Source organism: Drosophila mojavensis, unplaced genomic scaffold (genome assembly GCF_018153725.1).
Source record: "Drosophila mojavensis isolate 15081-1352.22 unplaced genomic scaffold, ASM1815372v1 contig_36, whole genome shotgun sequence".
Taxonomy (NCBI): Eukaryota; Metazoa; Arthropoda; class Insecta; order Diptera; family Drosophilidae; genus Drosophila; species Drosophila mojavensis.
Genome location: NW_025318858.1, coordinates 5,035,033 through 5,061,044, shown reverse-complemented (window position 1 = coordinate 5,061,044; position 26,012 = coordinate 5,035,033). Strand labels below are relative to the sequence as shown.

Below are 26,012 nucleotides of genomic sequence, written 5' to 3'. Positions count from 1 at the left end.
TCTATATGCAAAGCCTGGGAGTGTGCGAGTGTCTGTCTGTGTTTGTGAGTGTGTGTGTGTGTGTGTGTGTGCGTTTTGTGAATTATGCACATGTTGAGCCTTGAATCGCAAATTTCTGGCTAGCTATTAAGTGTTTCCTCAAAAATGTTTCATAAACATTTGCAAGCTATGAATGTGGAGCCGGCTAAGCCAGCCGGCTGAAATGCAATTGAAATAAAATATTGTTTTAATGTGGCAATAAATTAGGCTTACAGGCTGAAGTCAGTAAACTCGACTCTTCAAACTATCTGCAGTCTGAAATGGTTTGCTTTTAGGCAAGGCAAAACAAAATATAAACAAAAAAAGTTTGTAAAACTTTTGCAGAGCGTCTGTTGGAATTTCTCCTCTCCTAGGTAGCCGAATAGTTATGAATAACAAAAATGTATGTACAAGATTTAGGAATAAAAACATTTGGCAAAAACAATCCTCTCAACAAATGTGGCCCAGACTTTGTATTGCTTGGCCAGGCATTGTATAAAAGATTTGCCTATGATACCGTTTAGTAAGACAATTGAAAATCTGTTTAATTTATGACTAGATTGTTATGGACACATACTTATTTTTGAACTATATATGAAGTACGAACGTTTAACAAAAATAAAACAGATATAGAAGACACAATAAATTGATAAAAAAAAGCAACAATTTGAAATATTTGCAAACGGAGCTCAGCTCAGTTAGAGTTTATTTGCATAAAAAACAATCGTATCGATCTTTGTATATTGTAAACTATTTAAGTATTAAAACTATGTATATAATTAAAGACAAACTGTGTAAACGTGTGAAATATAAAACATGAATATATTAATATGATGTGATTAAATCAGAGCCTATTCTGGTTATTGATAATTTCACTCTCATTGGTGCTTACAAGTAAGTCGCAGTTAAATTTCGCTGTGATTGGCTACCAATGTTGTAGTTGTGTTAGTGAGAGGCTAAAAGCTTTTTAGATTTGCATTAAAAATTCTATCCGAATGAGCTTGCGTAGTAGTCTAGCTGTGTGCGCTAATTAGCACTTAAAGAGCGAGAAAGAGACAACAATACATGTTGGATAAATATAGTCGCGGCTTTTAATGAGTTAGCGCGAGATGACAATATAGGCGCCTTGATTAATGCGGCATTGATTTCATTGGGCGAAAGCGCAAGCTGAAAAATCGGCACACAGGGAGATCATTTTCGAGCACAGGTACAAAATGTCTAAAGTAATTGTGGTTGTCTGCATTGTTATTTTTTATTATCTGACAAACTTCATATGACATCCTCTTAATTCAAATCGAAATAGACTATAAATGCATTTCAATATCTCTCGGTTAACTGCTCCATAAAATTGTCTAGCACTGTGCCTGTTGAATCTTTACCAGTTACTTTTGAAATTTACAGTTCATTAGCGAGGCTATCTCGAGGGGGGTTAACGCAATGCAGGGGTAGGGGGACTTGCAGCTATAAATGTCTTGCAGTTTGCTGCGTGGCCACTCAAAGCTCATAAAAATCACATTTAATTTTTTGTTCTTTCTTTTTTGGTCGTTCGCTCCACACACTGTCGGGGAGGGGGTATTGGGGGTTGGGAGCTGCAATGGGCACACAGGCTCTTATGCGGGCAATTGCTTTTTATATTGTAAAATCGATAAGCGATCACATTATAAGTATATGGGCTGGCGAGAAGAAACTCAGCAGGCGGCAGTGCCAAAGTGAGTTATATGTATGTTTGTACTTTAAAGTGCACTTAACCATAAATTCACACACACACATGCACACACACACACATGCACACACAGATACAAACAGTGCGGGCCGGAGACATAAGGAGACAGTACATATGCAGTGCCTTGCGCCTGGCGTGCTTATTAATTATAAAACAACGCGTTTTACTTTTATTTCTGGAACAGCAGCGCCAAGGACACGGGCAATGGAATAACAGTGACTGTAACTGTAGCTGTAACAGTAACTGGTTACAGTAATGTTTTCTTAACTCAAACATGCCCTCAACGACGCACAGCGCCGCAGCGTATCGTGCATTAAAAATCGTTGCCATATGTAAAGGCAAAGATAACAAGCGAAAGGATGAGGTCCGGCTCTGGGGAAATGCTGCCGACTGCTGAGTGGGCAGCAACATCAGCAGGAACAACAACAACAACAACAACTGTCGCGATTCGAAATGCCGTTGCAGACTTTAAGTCGTTTCCGATGCGCGTTCGTCCAATGCGGCGTATGAGTAATGGATGTTGCAGCAGCGGCAGCAGCAGCAGCAAAGAGCAAAGCCAACTGAGAGCACATTTTGACCGCAGCAGCTGCAAACGAAGAAGAAGAAGCAGAAGAAGAAGAACAGCAAGCTGAGAGCGCCAGCATAATGTAAATTTCAATTGGTATGAAGCGGCGTGTAAGTAAAAGCGAATCCCTGCTGGACTTTTGGTTTACCACGGAGGCAAATAAATGTCGAAGGGCAAGCGAGAGAAAACGTGAGCGGGAGCTGTCAAAGGACATTGTGATATATTCCAATTCCAATTAGATAGGGGCGCAGCATGCTCCAGTGTATATCCCCAGCAAATCGAAGCAGAGACAATTGTTTAAGGATTTGCTGCAATGCATAGTTAAAATATGATTTAGCAGTTGACTGCGGTGTGGCACAGTGGACTGAAAACGCATAGAGTGGCTGGAAGATAAGGCAAAACTGACTCGATCTGTTTAATTGTGGCAATATCACTATCCTGTTATTTGGAGTTATTATTATTAATTGTTTTTTTTTTATGTTTTTTTTTTTATAAAATTTTAATTTATGATTGTATTCCACAGTGTTGCGCGGCCACAAACCAAATTGTCTGTTAATAATATCAAAGATAATATTAAGCGAAGGCAATTAGATATTTATATGTAAGTTTAAATACATTAAAAAAAGAATAATTATATATACATGAAATAAATAATAAATGCATTTCAAAAATATTTTAAAAAAATGTATATATAAACAAATAATATATTTATAATATAATAATAATTTAATAAATAATAATAATAAAAATAAATAAATAACAGTAATAATTTCTATTTGTCACAAAGCTTTTGCTAGATTTAGATTTAGATTTACATTTAATATTCATTTTTGAGAAGAAGAACAGGAGTCCAAAAATGTAAATATATGCCAATTTTGGGTACACAATTTACTGATTTGCGTCAATGTGCATTAATGGAGCACAGGGGGACCGAAAAGCTTGGGAGCTTTGACTTAGAAGACATATGAAATAATTTATAATTTAATTGTTTGAGGTGATTTTCAGAGACGTGAATAGTACATATTAATAGAATTAACAAATTTAATCTATTTTGTTCGCCAATTTCATACACTTGCACCACTGTGCTGTTGTCAAGTGGGTCCCCGGAAAACACGAAGTAAACGCACTAAAGCATATTTTATGGCTCACTTGCAGCAGCAGCAGCAGCAGCCGCACATAAGTAACGTGATGTGAGAGATGGGGAGAGGCACTCAAAGGACGGGAAGAATGATGATGCTGCTGCTGCTGCTGGAGGTGGTGGATGTTGCTGCTGCTGCTGCCGCTGCTGCCGCTGCTGTTGATGATGAGTCGCCAGCTTTGCCCCTTTTGGTTCGATTTGCCATTGGCCGCCCACCCACGGCTCCTCGGGGACACTGGGGACTGCAGAGTGGAGAGACTTTTTTTTGCTCTTTGTTTTCGTCTTCCTTTTTATACCCTGAACCCATTGAAAATGGGAAATCAGGGTATAATGGTTTTGTGAAAAGTATGTAACAGGCAGAAGGAATCATCGCAGACCCCATAAAGTATATATATTCTTGATCAGGACGACGAGCTGAGTCGATATAGCCCTGTCCGTCTGTCCGTCCGTCCGTCCGTCCGTCCGTATGAGCAAAAGGATCTCAGAAGTTATAAGAGCTAGAGAGCTGAAATTTGGCATGCATACTCGTGTATACCATAGGCAGTACGAGTTTGCTTTATTTTTTCGATAACTCATCCGATAACTTTTTTATCGAGAATAATCGAAAAATCGACATTGTTTTTTCAGCCTAATTTGAACACTTTTCAGCCAAGAGACTTCAAATTTGCGTTGTATATAGAGTTAATAGACACAAAGATTTTGCAATTTACAGATTTTGGATACCGCGCCCCCTTCGCCCCCAATTTGTAAAAAACGCATTTCAAGTACTAGAGACTTGTGCTTTGGAATGTACACACATTTCAACTATATGAACACATTCTGAAAGTTTCATAAAGATACTCTTACTACAAGAGAAATTATTCAATTAATAAATTCTCATAATATTGCCCACATTGCAGCGCAGCCCAAGCGCAGCCGCTGCTTACTGCGCAGTTAGCAGAGCGCGTGCTTATAAGTGCATGTGTATGTATGTGTGCATAGAAGAAGTGCAGAATGATTAGAATATCAGCTTGGAGGGTTCAGGGTATCTCCCAGTCGAGCAGTCTCGACTGGAGCCTTCTTACTTGTTTTCGTTTTCTTTTTTTGCTCATCGACTCGAATGTCGCCCAATTGGCAGCCCAGGACATTGTTTAATATGCAAAACCATTTCCGCCAACATTCCGATGCGTCGCAGTTGATGGTCTTAGGGGTTTGTTAGAAAGCATGAGGGATTGCCAAAGGCTGCCAAATCAGCATGAAATGTGCTTAAAGTGGGCAGCAGGGCTACAGATTATGATCACCATTCTGATGATGATGATGATGATGATGATGATGATGATGCTGATGTAGCCTCCTCAAGGCATTTGTGGCTGCTGCACATATTGATAACTGTTTGATTTTTTATGAGTTTATAAATTTGTGATTAGCTACAGGCTATCAGCTGGCGGCGGCTGCTGTGGTTTTTGATTGAGTTGAGCGTGGGTGGCTGCTGCTGCCGCCGTTGCGGTTGCCTGGCGTAAATTCCAATAAAATTCTAAGCCACGCAGCAGCAGCAGCAGCGACGCTCAGCAACGCCCAAGCACTTTGCATATGCATGTAAATGTAATGCCAAGTTTTTCCGAGTGCTCTTTGGCGAGCATCAAGACAAAAGGCAATGGCTGTCGGTCCCACCATGCGCCACCAGCCGACAGATGGCGCTTTTGTCTTAACCCATTTCGGTTTTCGTTTCTTTTTGCTTCATTTTTTTTTTTTCTTCTTTTACTCAACTAAATCGCACGACATGAAAACATAATTTTACTTCAAATTGCAATGACAGTTGCAGCAGCCACGCCCACACACTTGCAATTGCAAAAGCACCAGGGCTTCACACACACACACACACACACACCCACACAAACGCACACGTGCACATAGTTGTCCTGCTGGGGTGTCGCATTCACATATATGGAGCTCCCTCCCTCCCCTCCCTGCTGCCTTTTGTTATGGCAACTGCGACTGCGAAAAATTCCATTTCAATTGTTTGCTTAGCTTATGCAGTTGTGTTAAGCAAAATAACAAAAAAACAAGAAAAGCAAAGGAGAATAAGTGAATGGAACGCAATGAAAACAAAAAAAGTGCGAAAGCAATGCCTTTAAAGGCAAGTCGCTAACTGAGGCTGTGGCTGTGGCTGTGGCTGTGGCTGAGGCTGAGGCTGAGGCCAAGGCAAGAATTCATGCAGCTGCAGCAGCTCGGCAGAAATTTCATTATGCTCACAGGCGACAAGTTGCAAGGTCTCAGCAGTGGCAAAAACAATTAAGATATTGCTTTGACCAGGCACCCACACACTATCTCTCTCTCTCCCCCTCTCTCTTTCTCCTTCACTCTTACACTCTCACCTGTTCACAAATATTTGACTTTTGCTCGCATGCCAGAGCATCTCGTCTATATGCCATATGTAAAACCCTTGGAATCTGTTGCCAACTCGGCACTTACAATTGCCTCTGCTGCTTCTTTCCACTTATGACAGCTTTTTGTCCAGATTTCCTGATTTTCCAATTGAAAATATGAATGCAGGGCATGTTGTTTCTGCTGGAATGTGTGTAACCGGCGTTGTCAACTCTTCGAAGCTTATACGAGCCAGATCAGAACAAGTCAAAAAAAAACTACAAAAAGCTGAGCTAAAATTTACAGAATCTAGGAATCTTCTAGCTCTTGATTGGCATATAGTAGCAAATGGTACTTATAATGGTAGGTATTTATAATGGTGTAGGAGTTTAGCCTGTTGACCAACTTATAAAGGATATATATTTTTTTTTATCAGAATTGGGATTTACTTCTATCTGTCTATTTTTCTGTCTGCCTATGAGACTTTGATATACTAGATATTTGGCATTTTACAGTTAGTTCTGTCATCATTTGCAAGTCGCAACACATAAACTTGATTTTATTTGCTATTATTGTACATTGCAGTCCATTGAAATAGAACTACAACTTCATTTAATATATTTAAAAATATATCAACTCTAAAACATAGCAGCAATACTAAAGAAATCTTTCTCAACAACTTTTTTTAATAAACTTCTAAAAAAAAAAAAATAGACATTCCTTTAAAAATAACCATAATTCAAAAAAGCTGAAGCATTCATTATAAGAGTATATAAAAACTTCTGTGTAAATCTTGAAGTCATATTCAGGCTACACGAGCTTCATATCATCTGCTAAGGCATTTGAGTGAGTTAAGCTCAATAAAAATGGACGTTGACTTTAGCTAAAATATAAATTTTGGCAGAGCGGGTAATGAGCGCAGTCATTATTAATTAAATTAGTATGGATGGAATTTGAATTGTAGTAAATTATGAATTTGCAGATCATCATAGTTTGTTACTTATGGCACACATTAATTTATTAATTTCTTTATGATTTTAGTCATTTAATTTTCATTTTTGATTTTTAATTAATTAATTAATTTATTATTATTATTATTATTTTTTTAATGGTTTACTATGATGTAAAAAGATTTATACTTTTACAATTCATTTTATTTAATTATTTCAAAGGGGATTTTTTTTTTAATTTATGGTTTACACTTTGAGTTTTCAGCCCGAGTGGGTAGCTGAAAATTTTTGTTATAATTAAAAGCAAGAGCTTTGCTTAGACAGTATGTATTAGCCGTTTATTGACACACTCTCACAGTTTATATATTTATATATTTATTTATTTATTTAATTTTTTTTTTTTTTTTTTTGTATATGACAGTTATGTTGCTCATCTTTTGCAGTAGCTTGGACAGCAGCAGCAGGAGTAGCGAAGCTCTCTTGCAGCTCTTACTCAACAACATTGTTGACTGCTGTGAATCATTAGCATTTTAATTAAATTTTTGTTGTTTCACACACACAGATATAGAGAGTGAGAAAGAGGGAGAGACAGCGTGGGAGGGAGTGCAGATATTTTAAAGCAGTGTTCAATAGCGATGGCAACTTACCCACAACGGTCATTGTCTCCGACTCGGAGACGGTGTTGAAGGCGGGCGCCTCGCCGGAGACCTCGCAGCGATAGACGCCAGAACTTTGGAGCGTTACGCGTCGCAGCATTACCTGCGTATCCGAGGAGTTGCGCAACTGCAAAGAGAAAGAGGCAGAGAGAGAGAGAGAGAGAGAGAGAGAAATGTTTGTTAAATATATATATATATTTTTTTTTGGCAAATGGAAATTCAAATAAATTACAAAGCCATGACTCGGCAAGGCAGCCCAAAGTGAAGGCAATTAGATTTACAGATTTTCACATTCTCGGCTGTCGCTGAGTGAAAAATTAAGATTGATGATGATTTGTGTAGCTCAAAATAGAAAAACAAGAAGAAGAAGAAGAAAAAGAAAAATGCAGCAGAGTGGCCAACGAAGTATATTCATTATTAGTCTAAGGTCTAAGAGCCTGTGGGGTGTGGGCTGTGTGCGTCGCTGAGCAATGGAAAAAGCACAAGTCATAAGCGAGAGCCAAAACAAGCAATGAAATGTCTAGAAACAATCGCAACATTCTCCACTTGATGATTACATACGCAACCAGTGCTGAACGCATGAGAATGTAAGTGGAAAATGGAAGTGAAGGTGGGAAGGGATGATGTGAGAAGTGAGCTGAAGTAGTGGATGTTGTAAAAGTCACTCAACATCTTTGCCAGAAACAATTGCAGTCAAGTTCTTTAAGTTGCAGTTTTATTATCACACACACACATACACGCATACACGCACACATAGTCAAAAGTGCTTGGCAAAGTTTTCATTTCTTTCCATTTTACCCGAAAAACTTGTCGAGCAAATTTTTATGAAAATTCTCTTCTCTGACTCTTCTCCTTGGCCAGCTCTGCTCTGCTCTGCTTTGTTCTGCTCTGTTCTGTTCTGTTCTGTTCTGGTTGCTGCTCCTTCAAACAATCACAAAAGTCACGTTCAACATTATTTTTGGTTTGTTGCTTGCTTGAGCTGCTCTCCCTGCTGCTCCGCTCCTCCATTGCCCCCTTAAAATGACGGCGAACTGGCTTTTGTTTGTTTCTTTTCTAGTGCTTAAGCCGATTCCGACCCAAAGGCGAGCGAACTGAGCGCCAGATAGAAGCAAACTCTTCCAAGCCAATTCCTATGAGCGCTCAAGTTGTCAGCGCCCGCTACACAAACATGAGTCGAGCAGGAGGCGGCCTGGTCACAATTCAAATTGTCGACGGCCAACGAGCGGCATGAGAGAGCGAGGGCGAGGGCGGGCTAAGAAGCGCCTTCGCATTTATTGCATTCCCCTTGATACGTGCGCATTGCCATTTTGTTTATGATGGCTGCAACAAAATGCAATGCGAACAATTTATTGTGATGCTCGCAACCCGTTCGCGCAGTTTAGGACTCTTTTATGCAGGTGGCAGAACTATTTAGGCGCTAATGCGACGTGGCTGTTGAGAGGGGACCAGGAGAAACTGCAAGAAATCTAGATCAACTTACATTGTACTTGAGAGCAACTTTAAAGCCATGCCCTGTCATCAAAGCTGAGCGAGTCGCGTTAATTTGATTGCTAGCTGCACACACACACACACACACACACACACACACACACACACAAACACACACACAAGACACCAAAGTATCCTCATATACTATTTAAGCTCATTTGAAGTATCAGCAATTATCTTAAGCAAGCCACAAATCGAAGTCGCTTAACTACCAGCCGAGCCTTTGTGCCAATCACGCAGCCGAACATAAATATCTGTGACACACACACAGACACACACACACACACACACACACACACTTGGACACAACTCTTTCATGTCTAAATGTAGACATTCACGCCTACGCATTACGCACAGGCCAAGCAGCAGGCCGAGCAGCCGGCCAAGGCACGCACAGGCCATAAAAAAAAAGTCGCGCTGGCATTGCTCATACGCCGCGTTAGCCATACGTCAATTGCTCACGGCTTTGCTTTGGCTTTTTGCTAACTAAGGAAAATAGAATGGAAGGGTATACTGATTATGTGGAACTGTATGTAACAGGCAGAAGGGGGCGTGCCAGAGGCCATAAAATATAGATATTCTTGAGCAGGAGGAGCAACTGAGAGAAGCTAAACATGTTCGTCTGAGTGTTCCCCTTCAGATTCGTAAAATATACAATTCAAATACCAGAAAAAAGTTATTTAATGAATAAGCCTAAGCGCAGCTCGAGCAGAACCCAAACAGAGCCCGAGGGCAGCCCAAGTAGAGACCAAGCGCTGCCAAGCGGAGCCGAAGCTCAACTCTGGCAGAGCCCAGGCAGAGTTCAAGTTTACCCCATGCAGAGACCCAGCGTAGCTTAAGGAGAGCCCAAGCAAAGACCAATCGCAGTTCAAACTCAGCCAGGGTAGAGCCCAAGCAGAACCAAAGCAGAGCCCAAGCAGAGCCCTGTCAGAGGCCAAGACAAGCTTAAACAGATCTCAGAGCCCAAACAGTGACCAATAGCAGTCCTAACTCATCCGAAGCAGACGCCAAGCTGAGCCTAAGCAGAGCTTAGCTTAAACAGAGCCCAAGCAGAGACCAATCGCAGTCCAAGCAGAGCCCAAGCAGAGCTCAGGCAGAGCTCAGGCAGAGACCAAGCGCAGTTAGCAGTGTGACTTTCTATGCGTATAAAAGAAACAGAGAACAATTGGAATACCAGCTCTTCGCAGGATTCAGGGTATTCCCTATTCGACAACTGTTGAGTGAATCACGCTTACATGTTTCAGTTCGCCGATGCATGGGGCATGGGCATGGGCCGGGAGTGGGGCGGGGCATGCTGTGCTGTCAACAAAATGCCACACAAAGTAGACGCACTTAAGTGCTTTAGCAAATTATTATTATTATTATTAGAGACGGGCGTTTGAGCACTGAGCATTGAGGATTGGCAGCTTTAAGTGATTTTGGCCTGGGCAACCTTTTCAATCGCAATTGAAATTGAGTGACGTGTACAATGTACGTTGAAGAGCTCAGACCGCAACGTGACCTAAGCTAACCCAGCACACACACACACACACACACACAGCAGAGGGTGCGAGAGTGATAGGGGAGGGAGAGCAGCAAACATTTTTATGGCTAACAAAAAATTACATCAACATTAAATTAAAGTTAAATGGCAAAACTACGTGGCAGAGGCAACTACATTGCAACAAGATGTTGTTGTTGTTGCTGCTGTTGCTCGGGCAATTACATGCTCTTTGCAAATAATCATTATGAGTCGGCCGTAACAGTAAATTTCGGGGCAACATCTTTGCCCCTTCTAGCCGAAATAAAATTTGAAATTAAATTTTTTTTTGCCAGAGCTGCACCTGTTGAGGGGCTGGTATTGGTGGCGGTGGGTTTAGGTGGGTACTCACATCGATGTTGACGCCAGGCAGCGGAAATGCCTGTCCAGGTGGCTTGTCGCGCGGCACATAGCGGTAGATCTCGTGGCCATCCTTATACCATTTGACCGAGTAGAGCGACTCGCCGTCCAGGGAATAGCGACAGCCGAGCAGCGCGCTCTTCAGCCGCATTATGTGATTGGGTATCTTCACCTCGGTCATTGTCAGCGAGCTGGTTATATCTGCAATTAGTGAATAAAGCGAGCGCCATTTAGTTTTAGCTGTGAATTCGCAATTGTTTAGGGTTCCCCTCCCTCATCTCTCTCTTTCTCACTCTCTCTCTCTCTATCTCTCTCTCCGTCTCTCTCGTTAGTCGTAAACCCATCTTTGCCTGCGCTATCGAAGGTATCCTGGCTGCCTTTTATGATATCTGCTCTACCCGCTTCTCCCCCCTTCTCTCTTCACTGCTTTCTTTCCTAACGTTAACTTTTACTGCTAGCCCAGTTAGCTCCTGGCTGCATGCATCGTGCATGGCCCACAGTTGTTGTTGTTGTTGCTCAAATGCTATAATCGTGAGGATTTATTAAAAAGCTTACGAGCTGGAGCATAGGAGCACACGAGCTTGGCCAAGTTATATGTTATAGCAGCGAATAACGCTTAACTATGCATGCAATTTTCAAGTACCACACATAAATTCTAACGAACGATATTCTGCCAAGGTTTCATCAATTTTTGATGGCGCAATAGCTAAAGCAATGCAAGTGAAATCGCTGATTGGAAATATTTCCTTAAGTATGATATAGCTATAGATGTCTTCTAAATGAATTTAAGTCCTGATATGATTGAATTGAAATTGAAATTGAATGAACTTCTTGGAATTGATATTGTAAATGTATAAATTGAAATGAAAACAAATATAAATAATAAAGTTATAAATATATAACATAAATAAGTTACATAATGTAAATTAAATAATTAAGTATATTTGAGAAATAAATATATTGGATATATTTGAAAAAGAAGAAATTAAATACACAAAAATAAAAAAATACATATATGTATTTATCGAAATAAAAGTTGAAATTGAATTAAAATGTTAATGAACTAAAATAAAATAAATAAATAAAAATGAAACCCATAATAATCAATCAAATTGTTTTCTTTTTAATTCAGATTTTATACAAATGTAAAAATTAATATTAGAACAAATATTTTTAAGAATAAAAAAATTAAAAATAAATAAAAATAAAACAAAAAATACAAAACTTCTACGAAAAGACATATTCTTCCCTATGTCACAAAATGTTAGACATATTCAATCGATTTTTGAAGGTATTTCTATTCGCCAAACTGCTATTTGCAGTCATGGGAATAAGCCAGAAAAAAAGTAGCAGAAAAAGAATCGCTGCCAGCCATATTTTGCATGTAAAATAGAAAGTGCAGTCGGGCAGCATAACAAAAATAAATATACAACAGCAACAACAAGAACAAGAACAACAAAAAGAGAGTCCTGCCGGCTGTCACATGAATTATGCCCGCACGACTGCATGCGGAGGCACTGTCCGGCGGCATTTGGCTCTGCCTATGCAGCCGCTGCTCCAATATTACAAATCGTCTGACCAAAAGCAAAAACAGAGAGAGAGAGAGAGAGAGAGAGAAGAGAGAGAAGAGAGCATAGAAAGCCATGGCCTAGAGACGAAAGCCTGTCACTGCAGTCCACAATTCACACAGAGCTAGAGCGAGATATAAACGCCCAGCTATTTTTTTTCGAATGCTATAATAAAAGCAACGCCAAAGCGTTTAAATCACACACAAAAAAATATAAAAAATTCTCATATTTGCTTTTACGACATTTTGGCGCGTTGAAGTTTCACGTTTTATGATTGCACGGCAATTGTGCAGCAGCAGCAGAGGCAGAGGCAGCGGTGGCAGCGGAGGCAGCAGAGGCAGTTGACCAGCAACGAAACGCCAACAGTCAGTCAGCAGCAATTGGCAGTTGCTTTGTGGCAGTTGGCAGTTGGCTGTTGGTTGTTGGCTCTTGCCTGTTGGTAGCTGGCAGCTGGCAGCTGTTGGTAGTTGGCATTGCCATGACATGGACACACCTACTTATTTAATATACAGCTATACTTTTCATTTGCGGCGAGTGTGGGGCTAACTGAAAAGGCGCACACACAAAAAACAAACACACACACATGGAGACATTTGTTGGCTGCATGTGTGTGTATGTGTGTGTGTAACGTATACGCCGCGTGCGCCACCCGTTGAATTTATCACATTCACATGCAAATTGCGCCAAACGACCTTATTATGCAAATTGCCAACTGCAAATGGAGAACGAAATTGATTTTCCTGCATTTCCAACTACAATAACAACAACAACAACAACAACAACAGCAGCAACATGCGCCCACATGTGTGTGCTTCTTCATATGTCGATGGCAATGACTATGGCTCTTTGCTACCTTCCATGCATGCCCTCACGTCTGCGGCCAAGGCATTCGCTTGTGCTCAACAGTTTTGCAACCGCAGCCACCTTGTGACTAGCTCCTGTGGGCGCGAAGGACGACGACGATGGCAACAGCGACGGCGACAAATGGCGAATATATTGAGCTGTCACACGCCCAGCCCAACAGTCGAAGGCAAACAGACACACATACACACACACACACAAGCTCACACTTTCGCATAATATTGAACAATGCGCACAAACTCACACACACACTCTCACAGAGCCGCAGCTGAATCTGAATCGGAATCGCGACTTTTATATAAAAAAGAAGCAAGCTTGTGAGCCAGACAATTGCCACAGAAAAAAAGGTGAAAACCACAAAATGAGTTAGTTGTTTGCCAGTCAGCGTGTCTCTGTCTGTATGGGTGTGTGTGTTTGCTTTTGGCCAACAATTTATGGCAGACATCATAAAAAATAACAACAGCTAGCGATATATATACATATATATATAGGAAAGGATAAACATAAAGGGAAAAACTCGTGCATTATAAATTCATTTCCGTTTTATATTATATGCGAGCTGCTTCGCCAGGCAACAACAACAAAGAACAACAACAAAACGGACTTGGAATAGGCAATAAAATGTGCTAATAAGCTAAAGATTTGTGCCACTCGTAGCGGAAGCCTGTGCAAAGCATCTAAATTCTCCGACTTCATTTACATATTTTCAACTACCCAAACCAACTTTTGATTTCTTCATAAACATTGTCGCGCAAATAGGTCAAAAGGTGAATGAGTAAATTGTCATCATATTTTAGGCAATTTATTGTTGATTTTGCTTTAAAGATAAACAATGTCTTTTTCTCTGTGTTATATGAAATTAATTTAATTTTATGCATACGCATTTTTTATCAGTGTGATGAGAAAATATTGAACGTTTTTCATCTGCATGATAAAATGAGAGAAAACATCTATCAAGTGTAAAAATATATATATGTATACGTATATATATATATAAATTTAATTATTTTTAAATAACAAAATATATAAAAAATAAATTAATTAAAATAAATCTAATATTATAAGAAAAAATTTATATAATAATATACAATATAATGCGACAAAAAGCACAAACGTATGAATTAATGTACAAACATAAAAAAAATCCCAAATTCAACTTCACAAAAAAAAAAATTAAATAATTATAATAGTATAATGATAATAATAAATATATAGTGCTATAAAAAAATGCATCAACAATTTATTTATATCGCTGTAACGAAATTGATTGAATATTCTGGATATCTTCTTGCACTTTGCAATTGCTTGCTTCAGTTCCTCTAGCTGTTTATATTTGTTGTGATTGGCTGCCATTATTGCAGTTGTATTAGTGAGAGAAGCTGAAATATTTACAGGAGCTGTTATAGAAATGTTATCCATATGAGCTTGCGTAGTAGTTGTACTCTTCTCATGATTAACCTGAATGTGCTAATTGGCTCTCAAAGAGGAGAGAGAGAGAGATACAAAAATCACTGCTGCTGCATGCAGTGCCTGATGTTGTTGAGTGAGAGCGAGATGGCTACTTAGACACCATCAATCTGATTTATGTGAAAGAATAGAAAGCAGGTAGAGATAAGCCGTAGCCAGCAAACAGAAATTGAATTTAATTTGGAATAGAGTTATACTTTCTTATAAATATTAAAGTTAGATTAATATTTAAATTAGTTTAGTCCTTCCGATTTGCAGTAAAATTTGTAACGTACAATTCTATAAACTCTGCTAGCAGCCAAGACTAACTAAACCCAGACTTAAAGCTTTTCAGTATTGCTTTATTCATGTCAATTCCTGTTATCCTCGCCAGAGCACGCCCACTTCTAAACGCCCACCGTTCAAGTAAGTGCGCCTTAATTGTAGTTACTGACATTTGACTTTATAAATTGGCCTCGGCCTGTGTATATATATGTGTGTGTGTATGAGTGTCCAACAGTTCTACTTTGGCTCGGTTTCCTTTTGAACGCAATGCCGTTAGCTGCGTAAATGGCGTATGTCCCTTCACTGTTATCCTGCAGCAAAAATGCTTCAAGTCAACAGCAGCAGCGCCAGCAACAGCAGCAACAACAACTGACTGCACATTAAAAATTAAAAAAGCCAACTTCGACATGGACTCCAACTTCAGCGCCAACAGCTGCGCCCGCCCTTCCCCGTCCCCCACCAGTGGCCCCATCAAAGGCGTAGCCAGTGGCAAAGCCAAAGCCAAAGTTGAAACGGCCAACAACAAGAGCCAGCACGACAAGTAGAAGAGGAGACCGAGAAGAGAGCAGCAGCGGCAGAAGAAGAAGCAGCAAAGTAATTTCATGCATCGTTTAATTTTCATTCGAGCTTAATTTGTGCAACACCCTCCATCGGCTACAGTTGACAACCCAAGCAGCGATCACAGTAGACAGCAAAGTGGAGAGAGGAGGGACGAGCGTGGAGAGAGAACAGACTCCCATATCATATGACAGCACTTCCCATTGTTCTTCAGTCACTTCCTTTGATTGCTATTGCTGTTGTTGTTGTTGTTGTTGTTTTGAATGTTGTAATACCCCATTTAGACCTAATACCCGACAGCCACTTCCAGTCGCAGCTCAGCAATTGAAACGACAAACAACAAATAAATGTCGAACAGACGCCGAGTCTAAACAAAAAGCCAAACACTCAAGCACACACACACACAGCTGAAATTGACGCCTAAAATTTTGAGACAAATAAAATTAAATGAAGCGCACCCCAGCAAAAAATAATGGAGAAGCAGGAGCAGCAAACTCAACCCCTGCTGTGTGTGTCCTCCGCAACCCTTTCACAGCCCTTTCACTTGCTCACATTAAGTAAGACTTTTGATAACATTTCTAGACTTTTGGTTTCTTTTTTTTTTTTTTAATTCAAGTAGCAAAGTTTAGCTGCGAATATATGAGATACTTTGCATGCCTTTATATTGGCATAAGATTCCATTTTTATTTTTATTTGAGTTAAATTTTGTGAAATATTCATGATTCTTCAGACAATTGCTATTCTATTTGTAATAAAATGTTAATAATATAAGCATCTATTTATTAAAAATAAAATTGTATATATTCAAGAAATTATTAATAGTTATATAATATTATTAGTTATATAATAAGCTATTTATATATTTAAAAAAATAAAAACTTGATATAATTAATCAATCAGCAAATTATGAATTATTTTTTATTTTTATTTTTGCAAAAATAAATTTTCTATTACTTATTAATTTCTGATGATCTATTTTCTGTTCGCTTTTCTAATGATAATCATTGTAATATTATTATTATTATTATTTTTTTTATTACTTTTTTTTTTTTAATTTTATCTGAGTTGAGGGATACTTTCAATTTTCTACTTCTGTATTGGAGTCTTCTGTCAAGTCTGTTAGGTCGAGAGCACGATTTATATTCTAAAACCTTGTTGACCTGTTCATTTGGCCTCTGACCGGGGGTACAGGAAAATTTGTTTGCCTGCTCTGATTTCATAATGTAAAACTCAACAAGGCTGACACGCCTGATAAAGGCTAAGGCCACCTTTATCATTTATCTGTGGTATCTAATTGTGTTTACATGACATTTTGATAAGATTCAAATTGGGGCAATTACAGTTTTCTACATATATAATTAATTCAGAAAATACAAAAAAAAAAAAAAAAAAAATAAATAAAAATTAAATATTCTTGATGGGCGTGAGAAACCAAAACATATTTCTTGCATAGCGGTCAATTGTATTTGTGACTTCTGCCACGTAATATATTTTGTATTTATTTATTTATAAAGTCACTCGAGCTCTCAATTAATTAGTTAGTTCCTTAATTACCTTGCAGCTTTACACTCCACTCAGAAAAATTAGATTTTCTTACACCCTCAAGCTCTTCATGCTCATCCTATCAGTTTCACTTTGACTATAATCATATATATACCATTTCGCTCAGTGTACTCTCGTTGCCATGCATTGAGCTTTGTCGCTTTAGCTTTGGCACTTGCGCTCTACCTCTCCCTCTCTCTCCCTCCCTCTCCAACTCTCATGTCATCCTCATACGTCTTTTGCTGCCTTTTGGTCGAAAATTCTTTTGGAAATTTAATGAAGTCAATTTAGTTGACACCGTCTCTGCGCTACCCCCGCCGCCACTACACGTCGAGTACACCCTTTCGCGTTGTAATTGAAATTTTTATAGTTGTCGCGCTTCGTCTGGCCTGAGGGGGTCATGATGGGGCGAGGGGGCGAGGGGGCGAGCGTAGAAACTTTTATCAGCGCTCGACGCTGACGCTCTTAAAAACAATTTTTAGTGGCTGTTTGCCCCCACTCTATGCCGCCGACCCCGCCCCCTCTCCCCCACCCACCAACTTGCCTTCACTCTGGAAACAAATTAATCCCTTTATTTGCATAATTGAAAAACATCAACTGAAGCTGGAAGCCAAATATCAAAATGGCAGTCAAGCAGAATGCCCTCAGGCAGTCGCTCCGCCCCGCCCCCGCTCGTAGTTGGCTGGCGCACCGTTGTGGACTTGCGATGGCATTTGTCAAGCCGGGGCCAACTGTCGCCACATTTTAATGTGGCCACCGCCTCCGGGGAGCTATTTAACATTTTTCCAACACTTTGATAATCGCACTTTGTGGCCAGATTAATTATTTACGAGCCGGCGCTACCTGCGCGACGTCGTTTAACCCGCAGACTAACAAGTGCGCAGACTACCACACACACACCGTGACAAACAAAAGGCCAGGAGTTGTTGTTAAATCTTGGGTAATGCCCAAAGCCGAGCCGGGACACGGCGCTCAAGTATATTTGTCGTGCGGCGCACAATTTCCGTACATCACCCACCCAGAGCCGCCCAGAGCCACCCAGCGCCAGCCAGAATCACCTGCGCCACCAGCCGACCCCAAGCCAATTCTCAGACTCCAATTGCGAGTTGGCAGCGCGCAGACATCAAAAGCGCGCTCACAGAGTCAGAAGCCAAAAGGCAAAGTAACAAATGCCATTGCGACACGGCTCGCTGGCTGTCAGGCCTCGAGTTGGGCGCGTGGGCGTGGCCGGGTCAAAGGGGGCCACAGAGCGTACAGAGAGAGAGAGAGAGAGAGAGAGAGAGAGAGAGAGCGGCGGGAGTTCGCCAGGGCTACCTTGTCGCCTAAATGGGCGACAGTTATCAAACGTAATATTTCAATTGTGGCCCTTCAAGTGGCGCTAAAATGAAAAGAAACAAACGGCGCACTGCGACGTCGCTTCGCTCTTATCGCGAATGCTTAAAGCTGCGTAGCATAAGTAGGGCTGGGCGCAGGGGGTGGGGTGGAGGGTGGAGCGCAGTGTGGCGAAGATGCAGCGTAGAAATGTTAGAGTGCTGAAAGAGAGAGAGATAGACTGACTAATAGATACTCTGCAATCTGATATGAGCAGAGGAAAGAGTAAATACTGTACAATATGACTGACTAATGTATACCCTGTGATTTGAAATAAATTAAGAGATGAGTAAATACTCTTAGTATCTTTATCTCTGGCTTGGCTGACTGATTCCTGAATTTGACTGACTACTGTCTATCCTGCAATAGAGTAGATATGACAGCTAATGTATACTCTGCAATTTGTTATAAGAAGAGGGAAGAGTAAATACTCTTCTAATTTGTATCACTTGCTGGGCTGACTGACTACATAATGGGATATAAATTGAGGGAAGTGTTATTGCTCGTATCATTTGTTGACTTTCGGATAGAGTGAATGGCGGACTACAATATACTAATCAATGTTGACTCTCTGCTAGCAAGAGTGACTCACTAATACATACTAAGGAAGATTTGCATTTTTTAAACTACTTTTGTTTCCTCGGCCTGTCCTCCCTGATTACAGCTTTACTACTTCTTCTGTTCATATATCAGGTCTTCAGGTGTGACGGGGTAAGGCAGATCCTACTTGGGTTGCAAATTTAAGTATACAAGAGAGTATACAGAGTATACAATGCCATCCTCTACATAATCAACAATTGCAACAGGCAACACTATAGAAAGTAGTGAGAGAAAATATTAATTAAAACTTGTTTAAGGAACCTCAGACTTAGTTAACCTGAAATATGACACAATGTGAAATATGATGCTATACATCTGCAGTATCACCTCGTGACTACTACGTATTCCATACAGGGTATTCTTTAGTTAGGTGTATTCATAGTCGCACATGCTGTGCAAATTATGAAGTTTAGTTTAGCTGGCAAATTAAAACACTTAATGCCATTTGAGCCACAAAAAGCTGGCTCAAAGTTAGTCAAAGTGCCGTCCGCACAGCCAATGCAGCTCGCTCTGCCATTGCACTCTGCTCTACCTCTGCTTCCGCCTTTACCTTTGTGCTTTTTGCCGTTGCATTTGCCTTTTCCTTTGCCTTTGACTGACTTTTGCAGGCATCGCTCGCTGCGCGGATTATGCACGCTGCGCTCTAGCCGCGCGCGAAGATTGACTTGGACGCGTTCCCATTTGCCAGTGGGCTAAGTTAACTAAAAGCGGCTTTAATTTACATTCTAAATACTGAGCCATGCTTCTTCTTTTATCGCATTAGGCGGGAATGCAGTAGGATAAGGCGGATAATAAATAATTTAGAACAGAACTCGGGTTTAATAATGTTGCATGCCGAGCGAAAAAGTTTTTTACTAAAAACTGTAAGCACGCTAAATGGGATAATTCAGCTTACTTTAATATGAGCGAAGTACACGTTAAGTTTGGCCAACAGAACTTTTACTTCATTTAAAAAATATACAGCTGCTATCCTTCATTTACTCTTCCCTAATCAGTAATAAAGTAATTATTATATGAATAAAAACTAATATTTAATTTTTTCTTTAGTATATAAAACCCCTATTATTATTTTATATTGCTTTAGCCCCATGCAGTTCCATTAGCACAAAAGCCATTTAACGTGTGTTGGTCACGCCGTTATTTAGTTTTACCAGCTAGTTAATATTGTATATTTAAATTAATTATTTTATTATGGGACGCCTTAGTTGCGGAATGCTAAAGGGCTGACACAAATGGCAACTCCGAGCCCATTTGGCCATGTTCCCAATTTAAAAGCATTTTTAGTGCCCATGGTCAACTTGGCTAACTGGGTAAAAAAAAAAAAAGAAAACTATTTAAAAATAAATACATGCTATGCATTCATTTATACACACATGTGTGTATGTGTGTGTGGGAGTGTGTGCACCTCTCTGTGTACCTGACTAAGCATAGCAGCTAAAATAAAAGGCCAAAGTGTACCTGGCCGGGCTTCCTCTTTCGCTCTGGCCGGCTGCTAACGAAAAGTGCTACCGGCATAATTTGCAGCACTTCCTTTTATTCAAGTTGCCAAAAAAAAAAAAAAAAGAGAAGGAGAACTAAAAGGAGGCACACCTTGGTCAAAAAATAATATATATATAAAAGAAAAAGAAGCCACATTTCTACGCCCCGCCTTTCGGTCCACGTAGTCCATATTCATGCCCATGTCCGAAAATTCGTATTCGACTTGTACATTTCTTTCGCACTGTGTGCCTTTATAAATAATTCAGTGGGCCAAGTCTGGCCCGGGGCGCTTTAATGAGGCCAAAATGTATGAAGATTGGCAGCCGGGCCAACGAAAAGTTTAAACAATTTATGTAACTTTCATAAGCTGAACAATTTGAAATTTATGAAAATTTAAGAGACACAGACAAAGAGAGAGAGAGAGAGTGAGAGAGATGGAGAACGAGAGAGGGAGAGACATATAGAGATGTAACTGAAAATCAGACCAAGTCCCAAGGCTTTCGATTTTCTACAGGTACAATTTGTACAGCTGGCGAACGGAAGTGGGCGTGGCCTCTGCAGCAGAGAGAGTGAAATCAATTTTGTATAAAATTGAAGCAAAAATTTTATGCAAGGCTTATAGCCAATATATTTCTCTGTCTGTGCGTGTGTGTGTGTGTATGTGTGCGTGAACTTAATGATTATGCAAATTGGCATATAAATCGATTGGCAATGCCCCACACAAATTGCTGTTAGTTCAACACCGGCGACAGTTTCGACCCGAGCAGCTGCCAACCGAGCCATAATAACTCATGCACCCAAGTTTTGTGGCCCTAATGGCTGGCGAGCTCGTCAACGCACTATAAAAATGTCATTATCAGTGGCAAAAGTTTTGCTTGTATCAAGCATCAAGTGTTAAAAAAAAAGCAAGAAGAAGATGAAGATGGAGAAGAAGAGAGCAGAAATTTGCATATTGCGCAAAGACCAAGCCATCACAGGAACCAAGGACGAAGGACCCGGCCATAACGCCGTCTGCTGTCGCTGAAGTTGAAAAATGAAAGGCACGATGCCCCCCTCTCCACCCGGCCACCACTCTGGTGTCGCAAATTCAATTGGCAACTCAATGCAGTGGTCGTCTCTTAACAGCACGCTTATCATTAAATTCAAATATCAATCAATTTATCATAGAAAGCCAGAGACTGCCAGCGCCAGCCAGCGCCGGTCCGGCTGAAAGCACAAAGGACAGAGACAACAGCAGTGGAAGACGCCACAAAGTTAGCCCAGCTCGGACCAATCGGTAGCAGTTGCAACTGTTTGTTGCAACTTGCATTAGCAGCTAATGCAAATGCAATTGACAGTTGCAATGACTAATGAGCTTATTAGCATAAAATGGAGAGCATTGATTGAAGTGATATTAGAGTTTTCAGCTGATTTCTGAAGAAACTTTAATTTAAAGAAATCTACAAATAATAAAAATTATATTAATAATATATAGTATTAAAACTCATAAAGGAAGAGCGAACAGATGCTATTCAAATTGTCAAATGCTTTTTTTTTTAAGATTTTAATTATAATAATATTTAATTAATTATTAAAATATTTCTCAAAAAGTTGGCTACAGTTTTACAAGTCATAACAGAAGACCAGCAGCCTGTATTAACATATCTTTGCTATCACCATTCGTTTAGATTTTATAGGTGACTACAAAAAGTTTTTCAGGGCGAAGTTTGAAAAAAGCTACCTACAAAGGCTTCTTCATCTTGCTGCTATTGTGCTGTCTAGCGTCCCGCGCTCCCTCACAACCTTCCTCCAGTAGATCAACTTTTCGACTAACTTTGCCTTGGGAGAGCTTCACTCTGCCATTTGTTCACTCAATTAAGCATAAACTTTACTCGCTTTAACTCACTGTCGCTATAGTCGAGCGAGAGATCGGCTGTCTTCCCATTCCACTCATTCCACCTACCATTGCAGCGAGTCTGACCGAATACGCTCAATAGCCATCTCGCTCTCGCTCAGCAGTAGCTCGGACTACGCTCAACAACAACTAGCATTGTCTCGCTCTCTCTCTCCCGCACTGAGGGGGAAATTGCGTAGACAGCAACTTTAACACAACAGCTCTATGGAGGCTCACAGAGTCATACTAATAGCAACAGCCAATTGCGAATGAAGAAGCTTAGCAAAGTCGATTCTGCTATTAACAGTATCCCATTTATATTGCACTTACTTTTCAACTGAATACTGAAGAGACATTTTGCAATATTTGTTTTAAAGAATGTTATTGCAGCTTTTGAGTGTATTTTTGTAACTTTTCAATAACCATTAATTTTTGTTTATCATCCACTTGGCGCATAATTAAAATATAAAGAAACATTAAATCAACAAATATGCGAGAAAGCATAAAAACAATAACAAAAGTAATCAAAATTTTCGAGCATTTTATTATTGTTGTTGTAGAGTTTGTTGTGGCTGTTGTTGTTGTAGAGTTTGTTGTTGCTGTTGTTGTAGAGTTTGTTGTTGCTGTTGTTGCTGTCTGTGTATTTGTGTTTGGTTTGGCTGTGCTGGTCTGGCTATTGGACCAGCTCAGCAGCTGTTTTTATAGCTCATAAATTCGTAAGATGCTGTTTTCGCATTGGCAAAGGCGCTGCCAAACTCAAGACATTCATATATATGTACAGCTATGTGTGTGTGTGTGTGTGTATATATATATAGTTATAAATATTTTCATCCTTTCACTGCTTGGTCTTGGCATATAAACGCGGAAATGGGTGCTCGAGCCAAATCAATACAAAATTGATGAATACAAATGATCATAAAAAACAATAAAAAGCAATGCCAAAAAGCATCTGCCAAAGCAGGAAACAAAGCGCCAGCAAATCGAGACCAACCAACCAGGCAGCCAACGAGTCAGCCAGCCAGTTGTTTAGTCAGGAGCAGAAACAGAAACAGAAGCCGAGGCCGAAGCTGAAGCTGAAGCCTTCCTTGTTCTGATTTGGTTATAAAAATCCCAGCCACGTATTCTCTGGTTCTTTTTCTCTCTCTGTGTGTGTGAGTGTGTGTGTATTTGTTTGCTTTGTGGATTGGTTTTACGCTTTAAAAATCGTAGAGGAAACAACTTGAATGAACTTTAGCTAAGCATGCGTTTTGCTTATTATTTACATATATGTACATATATAGAATATGAATCTCAATAATCGTCATCAGTCACACATTTGAAATTAATTTCGCGGAATAAGGCAGCAATATTTGTCTGAGGGTCTGGATTTCCTTGTCGCGTGTCTGCGATTGGCATCTATGGCCAAAGCCAAGGAGCGAGTCGTAGTCATTGCTTCGCTTGCTTTCAAGCGTATAGTCGTTTAACGGTACACAGACACACAGGCACACGCGCCAGGACATGTCGTAGAAAGAAATGAAGTTTAAGTAAATATACATAGACAAATAGACACGCACACATACACGCACACACGCACACGCACACTTGGGAATGCAGCCATGCAGACTTTGCCTTTGACGGGAAATTGATTTCAATCAATCAAATGTTGTGATTACTTTACTGGAGTGCTACATCTTGGCACCATTCTGTCAGCCATCGACCAGTTAAAGATCTGCCAGTCGTCCGCCTTTGCCCCGTTGCCCCTCTGCTTGGCTGTTTGCAGGCCATTAGCAATAATTTACTTAAAGGCTTAAGTGAAATTTAAGACCCAAACTCACTCAACATCAATGCTCACACATAAATCTTTTGAAATGCGAGTACAAACCAAATATCGAGCAATGTCAATTATGAGTGTGTGTTATGCCATCAACTGTTTCACTTAATCAAAACATTCATGCGGGTGCTTGAGCTTGTTTAAGCTGAATTGTGAATATTAGCTTTGATGTGTGCTTATATGAATGTGTATGAATATTGGTTTTGATTTAAAATATATATTTATTTTATTAATTGACATTTCTTGAATAGAAGAGTAATATGGAAGTCATTCAATATTTTACTATCTACAGATTATTTAATTTGTTTAAAATTGATTATGTATCATTTTTATATTATTATTATTTTGTTATTAATTTTATATTATTATTAGTATTTTATTTTTATATTATTATAATTATTATTATTGTTATTATATATTATAATTTTTTATATATATATATATATATATATTTTTTTTTTTTTTTAAATTTTGTTATTTATTTATTTTTCTTTCCTTTCTTCCATAAAAAGGTGAATGTTAAGCAAATATTTTTAATTAATTAATTTTATAATAATTAATTAATTATTTTAATTAATTGATCAAATATTTTTAATTATTTAATTTATTTTATGTTGTTATTTTTTTCTCTTTTTCTAAGTTTTTATTTTTAATATAATATAAAAAATAATATAAAAAAATAATCGTCTGTTCTTTGATTTTATTTCTTAATTTTAATTTGATTTTAATAAATTCAATTAGGCCCGTGAGAACAAAACATATTGATACGTAAAATTCGGTTGTTGGGTCTTAAGAGCCCAACAAATCGTTAGATTAGATCTGACCCAGCAATAATGATAACATTTATTATGAATGTAGACTGAGAGCTTTCCCAGTAATTAATAATACTTAGTTATTAATTAAAATACTAATTTATTTTAAGCGTTCTCAACATGAATCTTTGATATGTAATCTCAGTTCCCGGAGCAATCTTTGAAGTGGGCAGAGATATTCAGATCCACAGCAAACTCTTTAAAAGGTGCTGAATGATATGGATACAGCTTAAAATTCAATTTGTAGGACAATATTGAAGCAAGTCTTGCAAAATGCATCGCTTGAAACGTGGAAAGCCAAAACTTTTGCTGTGTATAAAATTAAATTGAATAATTTAAGATAATTTTCATTATATTGCAAGTGATTACTTAATCAATCAGCCGCACTTCAATTTACTATTCAAAGCAACTGGCTAAATTTAGTTGTAGCTCATAGCTCTGCTACCCCCTCTCCATCCCTCACTCAATAAACTCACCGAAGTTATATTAAACTCTGAGTAAATATTCTGCTTATGATGTTTGTTTAATTGATTATTTAATATGTTTCTATACACATATACATATATACGCATTTTTTTTATGTAATTATAATTAACATACGAATTTGTCTCCCTCTGGCTCCTGGCTCCTGGCTGCCCGGTGTCTCGTTCAAGTCAAATGCAAATGGAAATTAATTGCAGTTATTCAGTGATGTGCACAAATATTATTGATAATTAACTTTGCGTGGCACAGAATAAAAGTCAATTTGTAGAGTGTGGGCGTGTGGGTGTGTGGGCGTGCCAGAGCAGCAATCAGATAGCGGGCACGGCCATCGCATGGAATATTAAATATTTAATTAAGCTGCGCGCGCATATTAAAATTGCATTAAAAATGTCATGCAAATATTATACATTTGTTGGACTTCGTTGTCTGCTCCTGCTGATGCCTCTGCTGCTGCTGCTGCAGGCCACGCCGCATTAATCTGTGCAATAAAAAATGTATCCATGCAGCTGCGAAATGGCAGACGCAGCCGCAAAGCCTGCGCCACGCGCATAAAAAATTGAATAC

General features: G+C 39.3%; 1 protein-coding gene across 1 annotated transcript in view; it reads right to left on the bottom strand.

Moving 5' to 3' along the window:
- LOC6576004 overlaps window positions 1-26,012 on the bottom strand; it is a 49,434-nt gene that overhangs the window by 7,331 nt on the left and 16,091 nt on the right. The window contains exons 3-4 of the mRNA XM_032729103.2: window positions 10,753-10,961; window positions 7,385-7,520 (exon numbers count right to left, since the gene is read on the bottom strand). Of these exons, the coding sequence (XP_032584994.1) occupies window positions 7,385-7,520; window positions 10,753-10,961 (345 nt within the window). The remainder of the gene's footprint in view (window positions 1-7,384; window positions 7,521-10,752; window positions 10,962-26,012) is intronic.